Source organism: Echiichthys vipera (assembly GCF_963691815.1).
Source record: "Echiichthys vipera genome assembly, chromosome: 4".
Lineage (NCBI taxonomy): Eukaryota > Metazoa > Chordata > Actinopteri > Perciformes > Trachinidae > Echiichthys > Echiichthys vipera.
In genome coordinates this window covers 29,305,535-29,327,245 of record NC_139829.1, presented here as the reverse complement: position 1 = coordinate 29,327,245, position 21,711 = coordinate 29,305,535, and the positions used below count along the sequence as shown (strand labels likewise).

The window sequence follows — 21,711 nt, the reverse complement described above, 5'->3', positions numbered from 1 at the left end:
TATAGTAAACAGCTTTGGCTAATTAAAGTTTAATATTTCGTCTTATAACAATTAAGGATATTCCTTGTCCAAAGACATAGCCGGGGCAAGGGGGCGGGGTAGGAAAGGCACTCAGTACTGCCATTTGGCAAGCCAGCTGCTTGAGGGCGTTGAACAATAAACAAAAATAGAGGCTTCATAATTGCATTAATTACAGCCATTAGCCAAGGACTGTTACATAGTTGAAATGGCATGGGGCGTCTAGAGAGCAGGAGAAAATAAGAGACAGAGAGAGAGAGAGAGAGAGAGAGAGAGAGAGAGAGAGAGAGAGAGAGAGAGAGAGAGAGAGAGAGAGAGAGAGAGAGAGACAGAGTATGCAAAACTGGGGCCATACTTGGTTTGCCATTTCATGACAATACAGTAAAAACAACCACGACATCATCATTACTGCTGCTTCTCTAAGCAAGCACCAAAGAGAGGAAAAACAGCATTATTACTGAGGGGAGGGAGAGAGGGAGGGAGGGAGGGGAAGAGGCAAAAGTTAAATGACAACACAGTTTCAATTAAAAGCGACACAAACAGCGGAAGACATTAATGGCAGTCTCAAAACCCATGGTGAAAACACAAAAGGAGATTTGGGGGAGAGAGCATGTGCATCATTCACTCCGTAATGCCAGCATTAGCGGGATGAGGAAAATGGCCTCTTTCATCTTCAAAGACCGGACTGTGTACTGTATGTAATTCCTACCATGTCAGGAACGAACAGCAGAGCAGATAAGAACATGTGTGTTGGCTTAAGAACCCCTCTAAACGGTCTCTATACTTATCTGAGACTATGCCATAAATACCAGAGCTTTGATTTCTAATGAACAGGATGGGGGTAATCTTGGAGCAGGGACTTAGTGGGACCACAGGCTCTTAATCAGAGGTCACAACATGATGGATTAGATCTATTAGACTAATGCCAAAGAGCTACAAATGGAGGCCCTGTCTGAATCGTCTGTCAGAGCATTGGGAATGATGGATGAATAGTCATAACCTTTTTTCCTCTGTACTAATCTGAGGGCTGCCGGTGTGTGACCCCCCCCGCCAGACTTGATGGCAGTCAAAGCACGGAAGCAATTACAAACATTATCAAAACAGTTTTGCAGTGATTTCATCCCCCCTTCATCTGCATGAGGTCATTTGGCCGACTGCGAAGGTTTAGAATTTGTCATCAGCAAAGTATGGCGGCCACGTAGCAAGGACCTTTCACACAATAATATAAATGTCTGCAGGAATGCATTCGCACACACACGCACAAACACACACACACACACACACACACACACACACACACACACACACACACACACACACACACACGCACACACACACACACACACACACGAGGCGCCTTTGTTGTTCCTTGTGAACAGGCATGTGAAAACAATCAAAGGCATTTAAAACACATCCATATGCAAACAATTGAAAACACTGCCTTCAGGCAATTCCCCTGTTTTGATCCTCAGCAAACGCTGAACAGCGAAATCTATGTCAAAGTTTAAATGAGGGTGAATCATTTCAATGAAATTTGGTTACGTTGGCCTGACATGCCATGAGTCTGAAAATGGAGACTATGCAACGTGACGCATAGTGTAAAGGTACAGTGTTGTATAAAATCACACTAGGGATGAAGAAGTTGCAAAGCATGAAATATACGTATATGTAGCATGTAAAGCATGTATATATATATGTGCCTGGTCGGGTTTGACCAACCTGAGCAGCAACTGGCACGTATGTGCACGGACGAGCAAACGTGCTAGTGTGTGTTGCCGTGTTTAGGGAGGTGTCCGCCAGCATTTTATCCTTATTATCCTAATTAGAACAGATGTGTTGCTCCCAGATCTCAGATTTTCTCGGCAGGACAGTAGGCAGAAATCAAATTCAATTTTCAAGGGAGGGGTTCCTCTAACTACGGGAAATATTTGGTGAATTTTGGGGTAAAGAAAAAAGGGAGGAATTGATTGAAGAGGAGATTGGGAGGGGTGACAGGTGGGTGGGTGGGAAGTTCCGGGAGTTTTTATTTTAATTTTATTTTTTTTACTTATCCTCACATTTCTGGCCTGGGTACGCACCATGGGGGGTGCGGTGGGCGGGGTGAGGATGGCGGCCGGGGGCAGACTGGCGGGGAAGGGCGTGAAGGTGTGCTGGTGGGTGTGTTGGTGCTGGTGCATGTGCTGGTGTTGGTGAAACTCTGCCCTCAGGAGCGACACGGGGGCCAGCGGTGAGGCGGACGGCCCCCGGCCCCGCTCTGAACTCTGAACCAGGAAGCGGTTGTTCAGCTCCTGCCTCAGGAGGTCATGCTCTGTAAGAAAGGAGAGCGAGGAAAAAAACCCAAAACAAAACCAACCAAAAAAAAAACGAAAGGGGTGGGGAGAGGGAAGGGGGGGACACAAGAAAAAAAAAGGCACGGGCGCCCAGTCAGTCTTCACAACAAGGGTAGAAGAGAAGAGAAAATAGTCACCTGGCATTCTCTGTTTCTCCAGCTCATGCTGTGAGGGTTTTCTACGTGGGGACTCATTGGTGGTGGTAAGAGAGTTGCCTGTGACAATGTGCCAATCAGAATCCCCGAATGAGGCTGGCAATACATGATTGGTTGGTTGAATGATATCAACAGGCTGGTATCTAAAGACAGGAGAGAACCAAGAGTCATCCCAGCAGAAAACACACACACACACACACACACTCTCGCCCTCTATTAGAAAGTTAATGCACAACTGGCGTATTAATTACATATTTTGGAGACATCCATCATCACTGGAGACATTTGTTTTTCTTTATTGCAGTATGGCTCGATTTGGTGAAATCGTAAAACACATTGTCAAATTGTTACAAATCACATATTGTTGGGTAGAGAAAGCATCGTTTTGGTTGTTGAGGTCGCATCAGATTGCTGACTGAGTGCACCATCTTTCAAAAATGTGACTGTTAGAGTGCTGCTTTCAGCGAGCTGATGTCTCCAGCTGTGATGATTGTCCAGTTGCTAGCTGACATTTTCCAGTCGTACGGTGACCTCATCACCCTTCTAAAATTACCAAGCCACAATAAAGACGGTCCATCTTAGAAACTGAAGTATTATGTTCCCCACCACAGAGTTTAAGCATGTGACGTGTGGGAGAGGCAGCCTACTATTGGATTTTACAATTAAATCCGATTTATTTTCATTCTGGGCACAATAGTGAATTGCATGTGAGGTGCTTTGGGAATGTTTCAAATTAGTGATGGCTATTTAAAGAGCCAACTGGACTGCTTTCCTGATATTTATAACAAGAACAATAACACTGACTTTTTAGGAAAGGGCTCTTCGTCTGGCTTACTGTCTTTCTACAAGCTTTAGCATCTCATGTGCCACATACAGGGATTTTGAGATTGACGCAAAGTCTTGTTTAAAATTATTTCTTTTATTATTTAAATGGGAAAATCACCTAAATCAAGAATTTCAATGTGTTATTTCCACGGCCCGGGAAAGTTCAATTCAATTAAATTCATTTCATTTCATTGATAATGCCAAATCATAACAAAAGTTATCTCAGGACACTTTACAGAGTAGGTAAAGACCACACTCCATGACCTATTAAGGATTTACATAGACCCAACAATCCCCCCGTAGAGTACGGTGGCAACGAAAACCTTCACTATAACAGACAAGAACGTCAGACAGACCCAGCTCTGTGGAGTCAATCAATATTTTTGGACATGAGCTGCTCTCTCTCAAAGCCAGAATAAAGTATAAAGTGTGGAGCTGCTCCATAGACAATGAACTGGAGATTTTGTTTGTGCTCTTTTTTATATCGAAATGAGTTTTGAAACAGAAAATGTCCACGTATACTCAGAACATTCCCCTGGTTGCTCTCAGTATCACCCATAACATATTCCCCAATTCATTGTCTATGGAGCAACTCCACACTTTATAAATGATGACATAAGTAAAAAAAAGTAATAAATGGGCACTTACCCGGACAGCAAATCACATATGCACATGTTTAAACACCATATAACACTTATTTATGATCAACTAATTATTACAGGTTGAAGACCATTTTTTTAAGTATGCATTGGTAGTTTAGCATCCTATGCATTTTTTCATAGATCTGTAATTGTAACATGAATACAGTAGAGCTGTGCAGCCAAGTCTTATACAACACAAAACACACCCTGGGATATAAAATGGCCATCTCGCTATAGAAACAGCCTGTGTTCAGTGTATATGCATACGATTGCACAACAGTATTCAAAGATGCTACAGTTAGTACGATAAATATTACCACTAACTTATTAAATCAAAACGGATACTGAGCCATCATTGGTCCTACAAAGGTGTCATGTACCCTAAGAGTTTATGTCTGCACTCAAGCTCCCATCGACCGAGTGAGATGCACGGCTTTACCTGGGTAGGGGGTGCCGGCGGGGTGCCCAGGCACAACTAGACTGTTGGTCGGTAAGGTTGGTGGTGGCGGCAGTGTGGCTGGGGTTGCAAACATGGCCGGATGGCGATGGGCCGGGCTCCGTAGGGAGGAATAGTGCGAGGTAGAGAGATTTGCTATGGACAGAGGCAAGGCGGGGGCTGAGGATGGGAGCCCGCTGACGTGGTGGTGAGGGGACGGGGGCAAGTGTTGTTTGTGAAGACCCAATGGACTGCTGCTGTGGCTGAAGATGTAATGAGACAAAGGGGGGAATAGTACAATTATTAATTATTACTATTATTATTATAATTAAATAATGCAAATGAACACATACTGTATTTTACACAGTCAGAGTGCAGCAGTATGCTACATTCAGGGAAAGTACTACTGCCTTGTGCATCAGTATTAAGATGTGATATCTGTTTGTACATTTGTTGTATATATGTGTTCACTTGCTTTGTTTCCAGGTCAGTGTTAGTTCAGCTGAGAATACGTTGGACACTTTACTTTGACAACGTAAGAATGATTTTCCAATAAAACTTCTGACATTGAAATGAAGAAGGCGAGGACAGACTCTGAGAAGATGAGGTGAATAGAAATGAATAGAAAATCTGACAGCCGGTAAATGCAAGTTTACAAGTGGTGGAAAATCAATAGCAGCATGAAAACAGTCAATATTGTGTAGAATTGTGCAGTGTCTTGTCGCATTGGATTGCAATATACTAATTTGGAACTTGTTTATTTTATTTGTTCACACTGGACTGGCAGGAAAACATTAAAGGAGATTTGCAGTAACACCATGATTAGGTACAACAGATTTCTAGTGCTTTTACACAGATATATCTCAGCTGCTGAATGTGCCACCAACACAGCATTAGTGGGTTACAGTTATAGTACTGAGTACACTCAGAAGTGTTTTTTTAGCTGTTAGCTGATTTACATTTGCGATCTTGTACGTCCCTGCACCTGTAACCACACGTAACCATGTAACAACATACCTGATGTCGTGGAGGCTGTTGTACTGCAGCGGGTGATGCACCTGGTGGCTGATTACTGGCCGTGCGTGGTGCTGCGGGGGCGGAAAGACACGGGGCTCCTGGTGAAAGTGGGGGTGAGGAGGGAGGGGCTGGGGGTGGGGGTGGGGGTGGGGTGGCGCCCGCAACAGGGGTGGGGTAGGGACAGGGGGCGGAGGTTGCTGCTCCCTCTTGACACTGAGAGGAGGCGGGGTGGGGAGGCACAACCTAGGGGGCTCTGGGGGGGCCGCCGCTGCGGCGGGGGCAGGGGAGCCCGTAGGCGCCGAAGCTGGGGTGGGGCTGGGCACGGGAGGCGTGAAGGGCACCTCACTGATGCTCTGCTCCTGGCTGCGCTGGAGCCCTGATACTTTGGCTGAGCTACAAGTCTTGGACTCGGGACTCTCATTCGTTGGCGCACCTGAGAAGACAAGAAACAGCAAAGTGTAAGAAGAACATTTGTAAAGCCCATCCTGAAATAGTTCATCTGATTGTGTAAATTATGTATTGGCCATCTCGATGTCAAGCCATTTCCTGTTCAAACACCTGATGCCTAACACAGATAATAGATACAAGGAGAGCAGGCTGTTTGCTACTGTGAGTATTCAGAGGATATACATGATCAATAATGGGTAAAACATAGCTCCTATATAATGCTGTCCCGACATCTTCTGCCCAAGGTTCCTCTTGTTTCCCTCTCCCATAGGTTCCATTAAGTGTTTAATCAGGTCATTTTCATGCTTGACTATAATCAGATGATCCAATTTCTTCCCGCGATCCAGTCACTATGAATAAATCACAGCTAATTAAAGTTAAATGTCGGCCCCTATTCAGGGCTTTGCTGAGCACACAATCTGGCATGAAATAATTATGTTTCAATTGTGCTGTGAGGAGAGATCGTGGCCCTTTATCTTGGCCTCTCTGCCACTGCGCCTTTCTACCCTCCCTCACTGATCTTTCAGGGGATTTGGGAAACCACAGCAAAGCACTCTGAACTCCAGCACTTTGTCTTTACCATTCATCAGGGGTCTTTTCAACAGACAAGAAGCTTTTATAATCAGCATTCCACTGAACAACGACTTTTCATACTTAGGCTGCTGCAATTTAATGACTGTAATTATATGCTATTGTAGCGGGGAAATGGAAGTGGCAGAAAATGCAGCATCTCGACACCTTTAACATGCAAAGAATCTCAAAGCACTTATGAATCTTAATGAAAAAGAAAAGGAATTTCGGCGATCTTCTACTTCTCTCAGAGTTAAAAGAAAAGCAAAACGGGCCACAAAGAAATTCAATTTGAGGAGATGGTACAGCTACAACTACAATAGCTAAAACACTGCTATAGCTTCTGAACTCTTCGAAGCCGCTAGTGGTGGAATTTGTTTTGAGCACGGAAACATCACATGCATAGTAAATCAGAGAAAATCAGTTCACACACGGATAGAGAAAGATAGGCAGAGGAAGAGAGAAGACAGCCTGGTGGAGATGAGGCTCTCTAAGCGGCTCTAATCTACAGCTAAGATGCAGCGGTGCTTCAGTCAGAAAGCTTACTAGTGCCTCAATTAAAAAAACTCCACGGGCACTCTCGACGGTAACAAAAAATGAGAAGTGCCGGGAGCTGCTGTCAAGCCAGTGAGAACTCGACATGCAGCCCACTAATGGAATATCCAGTCCCTATTAACAGCCTGCTTAATCTTTCAAGGATCCTAACACCCATAAAAAGACCAATAAAAAGGTAGGGCAGAGCTTTTATTTCTTTATTTGTTGAGCGCCCCCTCCCTCACTCCTCGCGTTTTATGGGAGAACCGGGGCTGGCTAAGGTGTCACGATTTTCAAATGAATTCCGGGGTCCAGGCGTATATAGACCTCCAGATTTATAGGGGTCTGGGATTTGGATTAAATTGTCAGGCCCTCGTCCCCGCAAGCAAGAGAGAAAGAGAAAGACTGAGGGCATAGACAGAGAGAGACAGGCACAGACGATGAAGCAAATATCCACATTCGAAATGTCGCCGTTGGGTGATGTTGCCGTGGCAACCTGTTCTCCCAGACACAATGCGAGGCGAGTGATACTGAAGGTAGTCTCACTACGACCACTAGGAGACAGAGAGGGGTTTATAATACTAATGCTGGGAAGCCAGGGCCACAGCGAGCGCCGGGTTATCTTAATGATGATTCTAATGGATTCTAATGGAGGCAGGGAGATTTCAGCCCAGACCGACCCATCCCTCATTAAAATCCCTCTGCAAGCTAAGACACACACACATGCACAAATACACAACAGAAGATGACACACACAAAAAGTTTTCAGTGTGGGCACATTACACACACACACGCACACGCACACACACACGCAAAAGAGTACATCAATTTAATTACTTATTTGCTTCTGAACTGATGGCAGCATTCTGGGATGTAGTCGAGTTACTTTAATTCTCAGAGTTATTGTGTGATAGCTCTTTAAACTGCAGCTCCAGCCTCTTTAGCAGCAAACACTTTCTAAAATCAAGAGTCGTGAACAATTGATTGTAGAAAACACTGTTACTGTGAATAGTCTTACCTAATAGACTGCTTTTTCACTGTTTCCAGCCATTTTGAGTGTAAACTACCATGCAATGCTAACAAGATGACAGAGATGCCTCTCTGACACACGTCACCTAAGGGCTATATATAGTAAAATCACTGTTTTTCGAAAAACAATGTCCCCTCGCCGCAAAACATCACAACTGTCAACCAGAGTCTCAAGCATTTCAACAAACTGCCAAACTCGGCATGGTTTTGTTCTTCTTTTCCTCGCGACATATAACACACTTCCCTTTAGTTGCAATCACATACGGAGGAAAACAGTAGGCACGCCACAGGCAGTCATGTGAAACAAATGCCATACAAGTGACTGTACAAAAACTGTGCTGTCCTAAAGCCCTGCGTCGCAAACCTGAGCAGATGGTGTGAGTGAGTCAGGCAAGGTTGGAGGGCAGCCTGGTGGTGGGGGGTGGCCCCCACACCTCTCCCGTTAGCTTGGTTAGTGCACCGGGGGGACGGGGACATTCCCTCGGGGGTGTTGGCAGGTCTGCTCACCAGATGACATCTCATCCCAGTATTGATCTTTTTATAGTTGTTCCTGTGGCCCTGCATACTCAGGGGAATTGGGCCTTGCCCTGTACACACGTGCCTGGGTTTGGGGTTGGGGGGTTGGACGGGTGGCGAGAGGAGGGATACAGGGACTAAGGCAGCAGACGGACAACAGGCCACTGGGAATGAATGATGTGTCCAGCAGCGATCTGGGGTGAACACAGTGTCGCATCACAGCTGTTCCTGCCTCCAATATCCTTCACTTGTGACCCTGTTTGTCCCTGTGGAACATCTGGAGAGCTGGCAACGATCTGGTCCTGTGTGGCCTTTACGCAGGCAGATGGCCCAGCTTTGAATGGCTTGGACCAGTCTGGAATGGATTGGCCTCGAGCTGGACCAGGACGGGCTGGATGTCATCATCCAAGAGATTTCAGTGAAGGATAACGTGGCTCCTCACTGTGAGCAGGATATCCCTCTAAGGCATGGTCTGTTGACACATGCCATGTCAAGAACCCAAGGCAGAGGCCCTGAAGGACAGCACCACACACTTTTCCTCTCAAATGCTTTGAGTTGCAAAACTGTAGCCCTTGAAAAAAGCGTTCACTTTGAAGCTTTTTTTTTTAAACCACTTTACTTAAACACACACCTGGCTACCTGCAAATGGACCCAGCAACCTCATGAATGAGACAAGGGCCCTAGAGAAAATTCTCATTCGGCCTCCAACTAAAACCCCCAGCAAACTAATGCCGTGAATGCAAATAAGTGTGTTGCATAAATTACCTGCTCACTGCTGCCACGAGGCCAGTATCTACAACAGCCAGGGAAATAGACCCTGTATGCAAAAAGCCTTTTTAGATTAGATACGAGGGTATGCAAATTCATCCTATGACAAGGGGGGTCGGGGGCTAAGGGAAGCTTTAGGCCACTGGGTGTTCTCATTTACTAGGCAAACACTGCGGTTCGCTCCCTTCACAGCTTTCCCAAAGCATAAACAGTCCAGGTACTGATAAAATAAGGCCATGAACAGACAGATATTTAAATAAAGCGGCATATCTGCTGAAAGACGTTGGAGGATGCAGAAGGTATGTGAATGCACGCTGCCTTGATCCATCTCCCGCTGGCTGTGGTTGACAGAATATTCTGCTGCTCTTGACGGTTGAGCTCACAATGATTTGGTTTTTGTACCTCTCTAGACAAGCAATCTGCACAGAGCCAAGGCTAAGCTCACGAGTGAGTGACTGTGAAAGATGGCTATAACAGATACTGGCAGAAGGCAGGAAACCGCAGTCTTGCCAATCAACACTTCACCGCTGTGAGGTATTCTGTCATAAAAAAAAAGAAGGTGAGGTGATTTCAACAAAATGATTTCCTATAAGAGGAACAGAAGGCCTGAGCGGTGTTGAATCATGGTGCTAATAATAAAATCATAGGAGAAATTTGCAATGGCTTGCTTTCCCTCACACTATTTAATCTGCCTCGAGCATCTCCAAGCTGGTAACGAGGGGAGCCAAGGCGACGTTTTTGCAAATCACTCAGAGATGTTAATGGGGGAGTGGACGAGGAGAAAGCTGGCAAAGATAGCTAAAGAGTGGGGACAGCTGGCACGTTTCAATTATTTCTCTCTGTCTCTTCGCTGCAGCTGACAAAAGGAGTGGATGACAGCAGAATGGGGATGGGTGTTAAGCTGTAACACGTTTACAGTCAAAGCCCAGGCATAAATTGAGAACCTAATGTTCATTTCACAGAGCTGGCAGCTCAAGCCGCGGGATGAATCAGTTTTTCCTGCGCATATCGAATCCCAATTCAAACACCAGCCATATGGTGCAGGACACATATGCCATTCACCTCTCGTGGCACATATGCCAGTGTTGTGAAAGGGAGGCAAATGACGTGGAACACATCTTCAATTTGGAGAGAAAAGAGAGAGACAGAACAACAGAGGTCTAAACGTTGACTGTCTTAATCCTTTTGTGTCATATATGGTCCTGTTGTGCACCAAAAGCAATGTTAAACCATTATTAACCCCTGGCTATAATGTGCTGCAGAGCGTTCCTCGCTCTGAGTCTCCATCAGTGCCCATCCCCCCGCAGAGCCGTTTCTAGCAAAGCTCATGTGCTCTGTGACTGCCATCAGTCTCAGCTTCTTATGAACACAGCCAGGTCATCTAAGGTCAGTGCCACTGGGCTCTTCCGAAATAAAAGGGTGGACATCTTGGAACTTTCAACAGAAAAGCTCAAGTCTAATGGCTCCTCTGACACGGCCCACCCTGCCAGCCAAGAATTTGACCCCTTTCACTGTCACTGACCCATCACAGACCCTTGTGACCATTCTTACCCTGAGGCTGCTGTGGACAGACAGTCAACAGGCAGGGAAAAGGGGAACAAGAGGGGCGATCTGAACTTTAAGGATGAATTTTGTGTTGAAAAGAAGGGAGCCTTCAGGAGTTACTTGTGCAATGCTGCAAGCACTAGCCTTATCCTTTTATTAATTAGCATGACGCGCCTGCCTGATGGACTTGAACGCTGCAGCGGCAGCTGTCTCAATTGATTACGGCAGTGGACGTGGTGCTGCAATTATCGAGGTGACTGGAGACAACGCCTGCCACTTCTAATAAAGGACTTGACTCAGGCTTCCCACATCACTGCACAGCGATGGGAGCACAGTGGCAGCCTCCCTGTGTCTCCCATACCTTTAAGACCTTTTCAGAGACTCTCCATGGGCTGCTGGAGAGCTCAGTGTGGGCTGTAGTTCTCGAGTCGCGTGTCAGCTTTACTTAAGCTTGCCTAACGCCTAAACAGTATCACTTTGCTGCCCCACAGGAAAGCATCCTCTATTAGCCCACCAACTGGCTCACAATCCACAGAGAATGGATGGAAGGAGAGTAGGAAAGAAAGGGGGAAGGTGAAAGAATGAGATGTGAGAGACACAAAGACAAGGAGCTTTTGCCAGGAAGCTTCAAGTCCAAGCAGAAATGGAGGGAGTGAGTGCTCAACAATGTAAAAAGAGGCAGTGCCTCATTTCATGTATGAACATGCATGAAGCCCACATGCCTCTAAGTGGATATAATATTATCTTTCAGTGCTGTCCTGATTACTTCTCATGGAAGGGAAATGGCTGGGTGAAAATCCTTCAACAAATTCTAAGTGGCATGACAGTGGGCTGAAAGAGCCTGCATGTTTTTCTTTCCTCCTCCATCTCACTCCTTTCACTACCCACTCAGAAGCAAAGCAAGCAACATTGGAGGCTGACAGCTCCTAACCGTTTGCCATACCTCATTCACTGTTTGACATATGCAGCCGTTGCAATCAGTCCAGTCCAAGAAAGGGGTAGAACATCACCTCTGCTAACAACATATCTTTCCTCAAGTGTTTTGCAGATACAGGGGTTTGTCAGCATGAGTATTACAAGCTGTGGTTTATGTTACCTTAGCTACTCACTTGTTTCATGCAAATATAGCAGCCATTTCATAATGTCAATAATAACCTCTTGACAGTCCAGAATGCAGAGACAGCTAGCTATTCCAAGTGGCTGTATTCCGTAGGTGGCAAGGCTAAAACAAATATCTCTTTATCAACAGCTGCCGGAGATCAAGAAAGTCACCTCAGCCTTCTTCTTGTCATCTTTACATGTTGAAGCATCCGTAATTCAGGCTAGGGCTGTGGATCAAAGCTCAGCGTTCTCTGTCATTAAATAGATCCTATTATACACCACAGCTTGTCACAGGAATTTAAGACTACACAGGGAAGAAAACAAAGTGAACGAAAAACAATCAATGTTTCCGACCTGTTTGCAACCACAGCATCAGACAGCAATTACTGTAAAAACAACAACAACTAGCAATCATCATTGCATCTGAATATGACAAAAATACCAAAGACAGTAAAGATAAATAATTTAATTAATAAATATATATTATATATATGCATATGTACAAAAACATAATTTTTTATTATGTTTGTTTATTTCATTGTATATTTATAAACATAAAAACAGTAAAAACATATGTTGTATGTATATATATACAGTATTTATATATTCTATATATATATAATATTTGCAAAGATGCAAGATAGATGCATGCATATCAAAAACACTGTTTGACCACTAGAAATCTATTTCGAATTGACCAACTGTAGCAAGTATCTCTAAATGATCTCGAGTGCATGTGAAATTTCTCCCACAGGGAGCTTGAACGCAATAGGGTAAAATCTTAGTGGACTATTTGTCCAAAGATAGCACCCCAGTGTGCATTAAAGTGCTTGGGCTTAAGTTTCACATATCTGCAGGCCCCCAGGGGAAAAACACTGTCTGGTATAGACACACTGATGTAATCAATGCCTCTTCTATAGGAGGATCTTGCTGCTGAGCTGCTCCTGTGGTGCTGCTGGGTAATTAGGCTTACAGATGGAGACCCAGCAGCTGTTGAAGACTAGACGAGAGCTGCCATTTTCCCCTGCTAATGGCTAGACGCCAGAAGAGCTGCGCTTCTCACGAGCTACAAGCCTTTTTTTTCGGCAACATTAATTTATTTTTTTACATGTCAAGGCTGATGACACACTCAGAGGACCGAGGTGAGGATATTTAAAATAGCTTTTTTTAGCCCCTCAAAATCTCTCCCCTCTTTCTCCCAACCGCAATGTTCTCCACCATCGCAGGAATAGAGTGACAATAGAGGGAGTATCAGGTTCTTAAACATTTGCTGTCCTTCCTTACATCCCATTCATCATTCTTGATTAGAGAGAAAGAGAGTGAGGGATAAAGTGACCCAGGCTGGGGGAGCAAGAGGGAGAGAGGCTAGCTAATAAGGCAGAGGAGAGGAGAGAGGGAGCAGAGGGCAGGGAGCTGTGTCAGGTAAACTAATGGAGACAAGGCCCGGATCCTGACCTGTGGGGCTGCTGCTTACCTTAACCCACCATCGTCTGCCCTCATCTTCTCTAATCCCCTAGCCATACACATAGACTGAGTAAGAAGAATCTGGGTCCGGCCTCCTCAAGCTATAGTGGACAAGGGACATTAACAACAGCCTGCACGTTTTCAGGGCCGCTATGAGCTTCCGCATTTGACTGTGACGTTCCAAGTGTGAAGAATTTATTTGTTTGGAGTGTGAAGGCGGCGTGTCAGTTTGGGGAAATGTGAGTATGTCTATGACGTGGGGGGTGGGGGAGTGCACAGCGAAACAGGAGCGAAATTGGACTCAGAAACGAGCCAAATCGCTTGTGAGATGAAACAGACTACACCAGGAAAAGAGAACAAAACAAGACAACACAAGGTCCCAGAAAAGTGTCGAGCAAGGCAGGCTGGCACGAAAACAGAAAACAGTAACAAAAGAAAACAAACACACTTTTCTTTCTGCACAACATATTTCAGAGTGCAGATGACAAAACAACACTGAAAGAGTTAGAGAGTCAAAATCAAAGCGCCAAGTGTGTCTGACTGTTTCATGAATCCGTGTCGAAGTGGAGGCTCCACGCCACATCAGACCCTGTAAATTCTCCTGAAAGCCTCCTCTGTCCCTCTAGCAACTAGCGCTTAGATTATTGTGTGCAGCTAAAAGGTAAGTGCTGGGAGTGTCACACTTGAGAGTGTGTTTTAAGCACCATAAAGTATCAAGACCCAGATGGCTCATCCTTCCTGAAATACACGTCCGCGCTACCTCGGCTCCAGTGGCACCTGCTACCCGGATTAGGTCAGCGCGACGCCAACCCAGCACACTAATACAGTGTGCCGCGGCTGATAAGGAGCCCAGGGCACTTCAGCACTTGCCCTGCACTTAACAGTTGATGAGTCATTACCTGTATCATTAGAGATAGTGAAAGCTGTATATAGATCTATTCCATAAAAACAGGGAGCCATGGTTTTCATGTCATTTGCCATTGTCAGGCTTCAACAGATGTGTGGTTTTGAAGATATCAGTGCTAATCATTTTGGCCTGAGCCTGAAGATGATATGAAATGCAATCCAATATGTTTCAGTTTAACATCCTTGTGCCAACAAAGCCCCGCTTTGATATATTTTGTACCACTAAAACTAACCCCCATCCCTTGTGATCCCTTTAAAGGTCCCATATTCTGCTCATTTTCAGGTTCCTACTTGTATTTTGAATTTCTACTAGAACATGTTTTAAAGGTCAAAAAACACATTACTTGTTCCATACTGTCTGTCTGGATATACCTGTATTCCCGGGCTATCTGCATCTGTGCTCTTTGCATTATTAATAATTACTATTACTGTAATGGCACTGTATTGGAGCTGAAAACCTATATAAAGTAAAGTTGTGACATCACAAACATACAGAAGTCCTGACAACTCATTTAAAAACAGTTTCTGAATACTGTCTGTGTGCATTTCTCTGTGGATTGATAGTTTTATTACTTTCATAGTATTCATATAGCACCTCAACCTGCTTCATAATCAATAACAGACATGGAGATCTCACTTTTTACAAAGTGGGACCTTTAATGAAAAAGCACATTGGCACATGATCCAAATGGCTCAATTCAGAGCTTCTTAAAACTCACTTAAAGTGATCAGTGCTACAATATACAATATACACTGTTGCCCATAAATTTGGTGTACATTTTTTTTTACCTCTTCTCATTAAATGATTGTGAGTGTTTATAGTGTATATATTCTCAAAACTGTATTGATCAATCATTTCCGAAAATATCACAGTGAAAATTAAACCACATATAAAAAGAATAAGTAGATGAATGTCTGAAAACAGAATTATTCCAACTTTATGGGCAACACTGTGTATGTAATCAATTGAACTGCATTTCAAGTGAAAAACAATAATCCATCTTTTTTAATAAACCTTTATTTCTTACCAAAACGCAAATATCAGCAAAACAATACACAAGGTTAACCCTGGTTGATACCGCTTATAGTGCTCTGTATACACTTCTCCATGGGTCATGGCATTGGAGTCATTTCTCTCACTCCTTCCCAAAGCAAACAGCAGTGAAATCCCAGTCCTGCTGCTCACCCCTCAACACAGCAGTACTAACCCAACAGCCAGGGAGGCTGGAGCCCATGCTCTGCTGAATGGGGTATTACAGCCTGTCAGAGGCCATTAGGGGCCTCCCTACCAGGGCCCAGAGAAGGGAATTCACTGGTAGCCAAAAACAACAGCCAAACAGATGACCGCTTGAATATTGGAGGAGACCACACTGTGCATGTTCTCTCTTTTTTTTTTTTAACCATCCCTGAAATGGCCAAAATGCAGGCCCCTGTGTCTCAGCAAATTACCACCTGTGTGTTAGACACTGGGACGATTAATGGCACTCTTGTCCGATGAAATACAGAACCGAACACAAGCCCTTTCTCAGCAGCGTGTCGGGTTACCGCTTTCACCATGTGTTGAGTTCAAGGTTAGTAGCCAGGCTCTATCACAAACATCTAAAAACCTACATACACCTACAACATACTTTACTAGTCCAAGCCTGCAGTATTGCTTCTAGACATAGTGGCTATGATAAGCCACTGACAGAAATATGGATGCGTATATGCTGATACTGGAAAGGTATGGAGCTCAGGAATACTGAACAAACAGTACAAGAGGACCACCCATCTGGAAATACTTGAAAAATACTTTATATGGCGGGTTGATATTTCTGCTTGATTTGGGGATCTTCTTTCCTTGGATCATCTCCTTTCTCCCCAGAATCCTTTTTGGCACATTCTTCTGATGCATAGATATCCTGAATCATTTTACATCCGTTCTGTTCCTGGCAATGGTTTTCCCATCTTTACAAGCCTGTGTGAACCGCTTCCCAAAATGTCCAAACCATTACAAGCATGTTTGTAATATCCATCTAGGCTGACGACTGTCCCCTTGCCAGTGATTGTACATTATCCAAGCGTCATGTTTGGCCACAATCGCCTACCATCTGGCTTTGTCAATGAGCGTTGCAGCCTCATCTGCAAACAACATTGGCTCTGAACCGCTCAACACAGATAAGCTTAAAATGCACATAGCGGGAAACTGGGATCTTCAAACAAATGCAGGGCGGGTAAAAAAACCCACTCTTGCTGGCAGTATGACTGGAGCTTGGAATAAAGGATTAAAAACAAGAAAACCTGCAAGTGATCACAGGCGACAGGCTTTACATTTCAGGCCTGACAGTAGTGATAAGACGCTGGTCATGTATTTTCTCAAGTAAACAACAAGAATGCCTTTCACACTGCAGCTGGCTGCATCTTCATTGGATGAGGAGGATTAAGATTAGACAGAAGATGTGATGAGAGCTACTGCTCTCTAGAGTTATCATTTCTGAATTCTTCTCTTTATCCCCTCTAAAAAAACAACCAAAAAACAACCCAACCAAAAAACTGCAACCATTTAACCAATGGTGCTTCCCTGCTGAGATAGGAGCCAACCTGTGTTTTATAAGTTGGTCAGCTAATTGCAGGGGCTGCGGTTTCTCTGCCAGAAAGCTTTTCTATAGTCATGGAGCCTCCGATTTCCTCACTTACTGGTGAAGCATTAGCTCCCATCACAAAACTAAGGCCTTGGTTTATAGTGAAGCAGTTAGGGAACTAGACCACAGTAACTGCTAAGAGACGTTGGTTTTAGCCTCAATGGGATATTTTTTGCTTATGATAGTCATGTATTGAATGACTATCAATGCAATGCTTCATCCACTGGCCAAAAGAGAATGCCGTCTCCCTGCTGTGTGCTTGCAATTGATGTCTGCACAAATAGAAATGTCAGCTGAGGTGGAAGTGTCACCTCTTGGTCAACACCGCAGTATGAACTCACATGCTTTTTTCTAGCATGGCGTGCAACGCTGCTGACGATGTCGTAGCTGAGGTATGGTAGGTGAGGGAATTATTGTTCATGGACAAGACCAGGTTCGCAGTAAGCTGGCATTTTATCATTTAACCTGAACTGAAGAGACAGCACTGAAAACGCCTCAGGGGAGCGCTGGCCTCTGTTGGGCATCGGAGACTGCTTTGAGGCTGAACAGTACTGCTCAGTACTGAAGTGATTAAATGTATTCACTTTGACTTGATTGTATAGACTGTGAAGCCCTCTGCGTATGCTGACTTGTTCTTAACAGTAAGATGGTACACAGCGCAAAGATGGCACACCCCTGACATTATACATTTAAGATGTATTGTAAAAGTGCAGCAGCCAAAATGCCGGTCATACCCTCGACCACTTATCCTAAAACTCCCACATGGCCTTTAGTGATTCTGTAATTGCTCCCTCTCCACAGCTAAAGCTGGATCCATATTCAGTCAATGAACACAGAGCCACACAATGGAGCCCTAATCACACAGCCTTCAATGTGACTCCCATTTTCTGTCACAATAGCTGATCACCACCCACAGGCTTGCTGACACAGATGACAGGCACTGATAAGACTGACTGACAGCTGTCAAGTGCCCTGACATGTAATGGCTAACAAAGACAAAGGGGAGAAATACACTGAGTTTCTGTTCCACGATTGAGGCTCAACAAGCAGTGACCCAATACTCTAAACAGGGGCTAGGTTAATATTTCATGTACACTGGGGTCTCTGCTCAGAGCGGTCACTTTTCTAATGGACATAATAGTGCTCTACAGGGGCCACAAAGCGCACGCAGGGGTAGCATGACGTATCAACACTGAATTTACAAGCCCGCTAATTGCGGTGCATAGAAAATTTAGGAGTGGCTGGCTTGTAAGAGCCGGTGCAGTTGGACATTACTTTCTGAATCATACAAAACCAAACAATTCCCTACAGTCAGCTTTTCAAGGTGCCATTCCATAGAGGGATTGTGGGTAATGTTGCTTGGTCCCTCTGACTGCCTGCCACTCAACATAAATAGTACATGACGATGTAATCGTAATTTAAAACGCTATAAATATTGAAGAAGTATTAAAATAATTTATGGAACAGCACAGTGTAAATGGATGTGTGTGAGTGCATGTGTGTGTGTGTGTGTGTGTGTGTGGGAGTGTTTTGTCTCCTTTCACTCCTCTCTCACGTTGAATGCTGAAACGATGGGCAGTGGCGGTGCAAGCTGGGAATTCTGTAATTGCTTTTTCTGTCCCTGAAGCAGGTCTTCCTGCTTTAAATCAAAAAAGGCAATCTCTGTCAGTAATGGCTCAATTAATAATTAAACACGTGTCTTATCTCCTCCGAGCTCCCCCTATTTATTTTCATCTCCCCGACAGGGATGGCTGCACAAACAGCATTAGCACTATCAATAAAGGGAGCATTAATATCAGCCCCTTTCTCCAAAAACAAATCATTCAGCCCATAAACTGTCCTATGTCTGTGAACAGTAATAACCCAAAGATTAATAAAGAAACAAGCCATATTCTTTGGTTTTCTACACATTTCTACAAAGTATTTTCTCTCCCTGAACTGAGATTGTGTGCTAACCCCTTCTGTATCCTGTTGTAGTTTGTACCTTTTTAATATTTAAATTAAATCAGGGGAACACATGAGCTGCTGTTCAAGCTCAGTAACAAGTAAGGCGGTGTTAGAGTCAAGAGGGATGGTTTATTTATGCATCAAAAGCGACCAACCTCCAGCTCCTTTTTGCACATAGTGTGACTGTCACGCTGTCACATGAGTGCCCAAACACCGAAACACCGGAGCTGGACCGTAAGTGCTCTGTCAATACAGGGACATTGGTCTTCTTGATAAAGAAAGCATGTCCTGCAAGCTGCCTGGACTTTGTCAAACAAATCACATTACTGGAGGCTTAGATTCCACAGTGGTGATGGCTGCTTTCAATTCCATGCCTTTGCTAATATGGCTGTGGGAAGCCTCTGCAGCCCTTGTGTTTTTCAAACAACGTGTCTGCCCTCCAGTCATCTAGCCCGCCAGCCAGCCAGCCAGCCAGCCACACTCTCCAGCTACCTCCACTCAATCCTGATTCAACGGCGGCGAAAAGCTGATTAGTTGGTCAGAGGGTCAACCTCCATTCATTATTTAATGGGTGAGAGGCTGCAAACAGTCAGGCCGGCTGCCGAGGTTAGTGATACATTACACTGACCTGGCCAGAGGAGAGCTACCCGTCCGAATACAAACATGCTCTCTCATCTACTTCACTATGGCTGAGATGCCCTCAATCCCCTCTGCCCCTGACCTTGCTGCTCCCTCTCCAATAACCATCCTTTCCTCCCTTCTCTGGCATTCAGAATCCAGCAGGTGGGACTTAGTTTCATTTTTCTGTAAGCTTGTACTGAAGGAGCAGGCTTGTAGCTAGGGCTGGCCTAGGTAACGGAAGAGGAGGAGGAGGTGAAGGCGATAGCACTTTTATTGACATGCAGCAAACAGCAGTGGCGGAACAAAGGCCACTCAGCACCTATTGAGAGAGCAGGCCTGCAGACAGGGTGGTTGATTAGCGATTCGACACGGGGACCCTGGACTGTGTAGCACATAATGAGAGCTTAGGGAGCAAGGCATGAGCCGATGGGGGAAGGAGGTACGGTGGAGGCGGGCTGAGGATAGAAGAGGGGAGAGGCGGGGTTCTACCATAAGGAATTGATTTCCCACAATGGAAGATTGATATATGAGTAAAAGGGCTCCAAAGAAAAAGGAAAAACAAGGGTATGGGCAGATCCTAAATCCTTAAGCTACAGCATCGGTAATGTGTTTATATGTAAACAGTTAGAGGATAAGCCCTAAATCCACTGCCAAGCTAAATGGTTTATGCATCTTTTTTTGTTTGTTTACTTCTGTGTCAATTAGGCAAATTGGTCCAACATCCCTGACGAGGAACAGATCTAAAGTGAGTGGATTTTGAATTCATGTCCAAAAGCTTCTATCTCCCTGACCACCAGAATAACCCCATCTTCACCTTTCATGTGGCCTCAGAGATGTTAACAGAGTCGGATGTGTATGATGGCAGTTGTGTGTGTGTGCTTTTTTTCCCCTCTTCTTCGTCTGCACGCTCTCTCCTTCCTTTGTTCCACTGGTCTAATCCAGTATGTGTGGGCCGGTAAGTTTAATGGAAACAATTTATTAAGTCCGGCTTAAAATGCCATCTGCAGCTAAGCCTCCCAAAGCCGCTAAGCTCCTGGTTTCGCCCCGGAGCTTGCTGTGTTCACGCTTACTGTAATGCTCTGTTTAAAATGAGCACAACGGGTCAAAATTAATCAGGATTACAAGGGCACAAATCCACTTCAGAAATGGGTTTTCTACCAATCTTTCTCCTGCTATCCCAAGATGCCCCAGGTTTGTCTGGTGGACCGCACACCACACAGGTTTACCCTCACACCATGGCAGGTAGCACCTAGCTAGGACAACAGGACCTCGGAGAGTACAAGGGGGCAGGAAAAAATGTTGCCTATGCCAGTGATTCACAGCCTTCTTGGTCTGTGTTACACCCCTACAGCCCTGTCAGATGAAGTCATCACTCCCAATGTATGTTCCATTCATTACATAAAAGTGGTATTGCATTGTCATTTTTTTATTATTATTAAATATTGAAAGATATAATCCGTAAGAGTTTCATGTAGTTTATTGTCTGTTAAATTATTATCTATCAAAAAGTGAATTAAAACAATGGTGATTATATGATTATATCATATGACCAACTAATCAGTAAAAAAGCACTTTTACTTGTCTTTTTTCCGAGTATTACAATCTGGTGTCTTTGGCGACATTCCCTCGCTAAATATAAATGCGCCGCCATGTTAGTGACGCTGCTGACAGCGGTTGGTCTGCCTTCCAAACTCATCACTAACGGTTATGCTGCGTTCACTTGTAATTGGAAAATAGTGAACTTCCAACTTCTGAGTCAGGCTTGTAGTAAGGGCAGAAGTGTAATAGATACATGTGTGTGTGTGTATGGATTTAAGAGGGTAACATATAGGGGATGGATCAGAAATAGAGAGGGGGATGTGTGTCAATAAAGTTAGTGAGAGAAAAAAAAAAGAATCAGCAGGCATAGTGACCCTGAACATGACACAATGGAGGGTTTTGAAAGAACAGGCTTGCTTGCAATTACATCTTACCATCATATCTTACTACTAAGCCAGCAATCATACTACTACTTTTACGACAACTAATTGGAGTAAATGTTTCTACCATTACTTTTAGCTAACTATCTCAAGCAATTATCCATTACTTTAAGCTAACTATTTCAACATACTATACATTACTTTAAGCTAACTATTTTCTACTATTATCCATTACTTTTAGCGTACTATCTCAAGCAATTATCCATTACTTTAAGCTAACTATTTCAACATACTATCCATT

The 21,711-nt window shown here is 44.3% G+C and overlaps 1 protein-coding gene across 5 annotated transcripts in view; it reads right to left on the bottom strand.

Annotated features, from left to right (window-relative positions):
* fbrsl1 (fibrosin-like 1) overlaps nucleotides 1–21,711 on the bottom strand; it is a 295,062-nt gene that overhangs the window by 11,904 nt on the left and 261,447 nt on the right. For all 5 annotated transcript variants that reach the window (XM_083912662.1, XM_083912665.1, XM_083912666.1 and 2 more), the window contains 3 exons: nucleotides 5,423–5,855; nucleotides 4,409–4,668; nucleotides 2,486–2,646 (listed from right to left, as the gene is read on the bottom strand). In XM_083912662.1, the coding sequence (XP_083768788.1) occupies nucleotides 2,486–2,646; nucleotides 4,409–4,668; nucleotides 5,423–5,855 (854 nt within the window). The remainder of the gene's footprint in view (nucleotides 1–2,485; nucleotides 2,647–4,408; nucleotides 4,669–5,422; nucleotides 5,856–21,711) is intronic.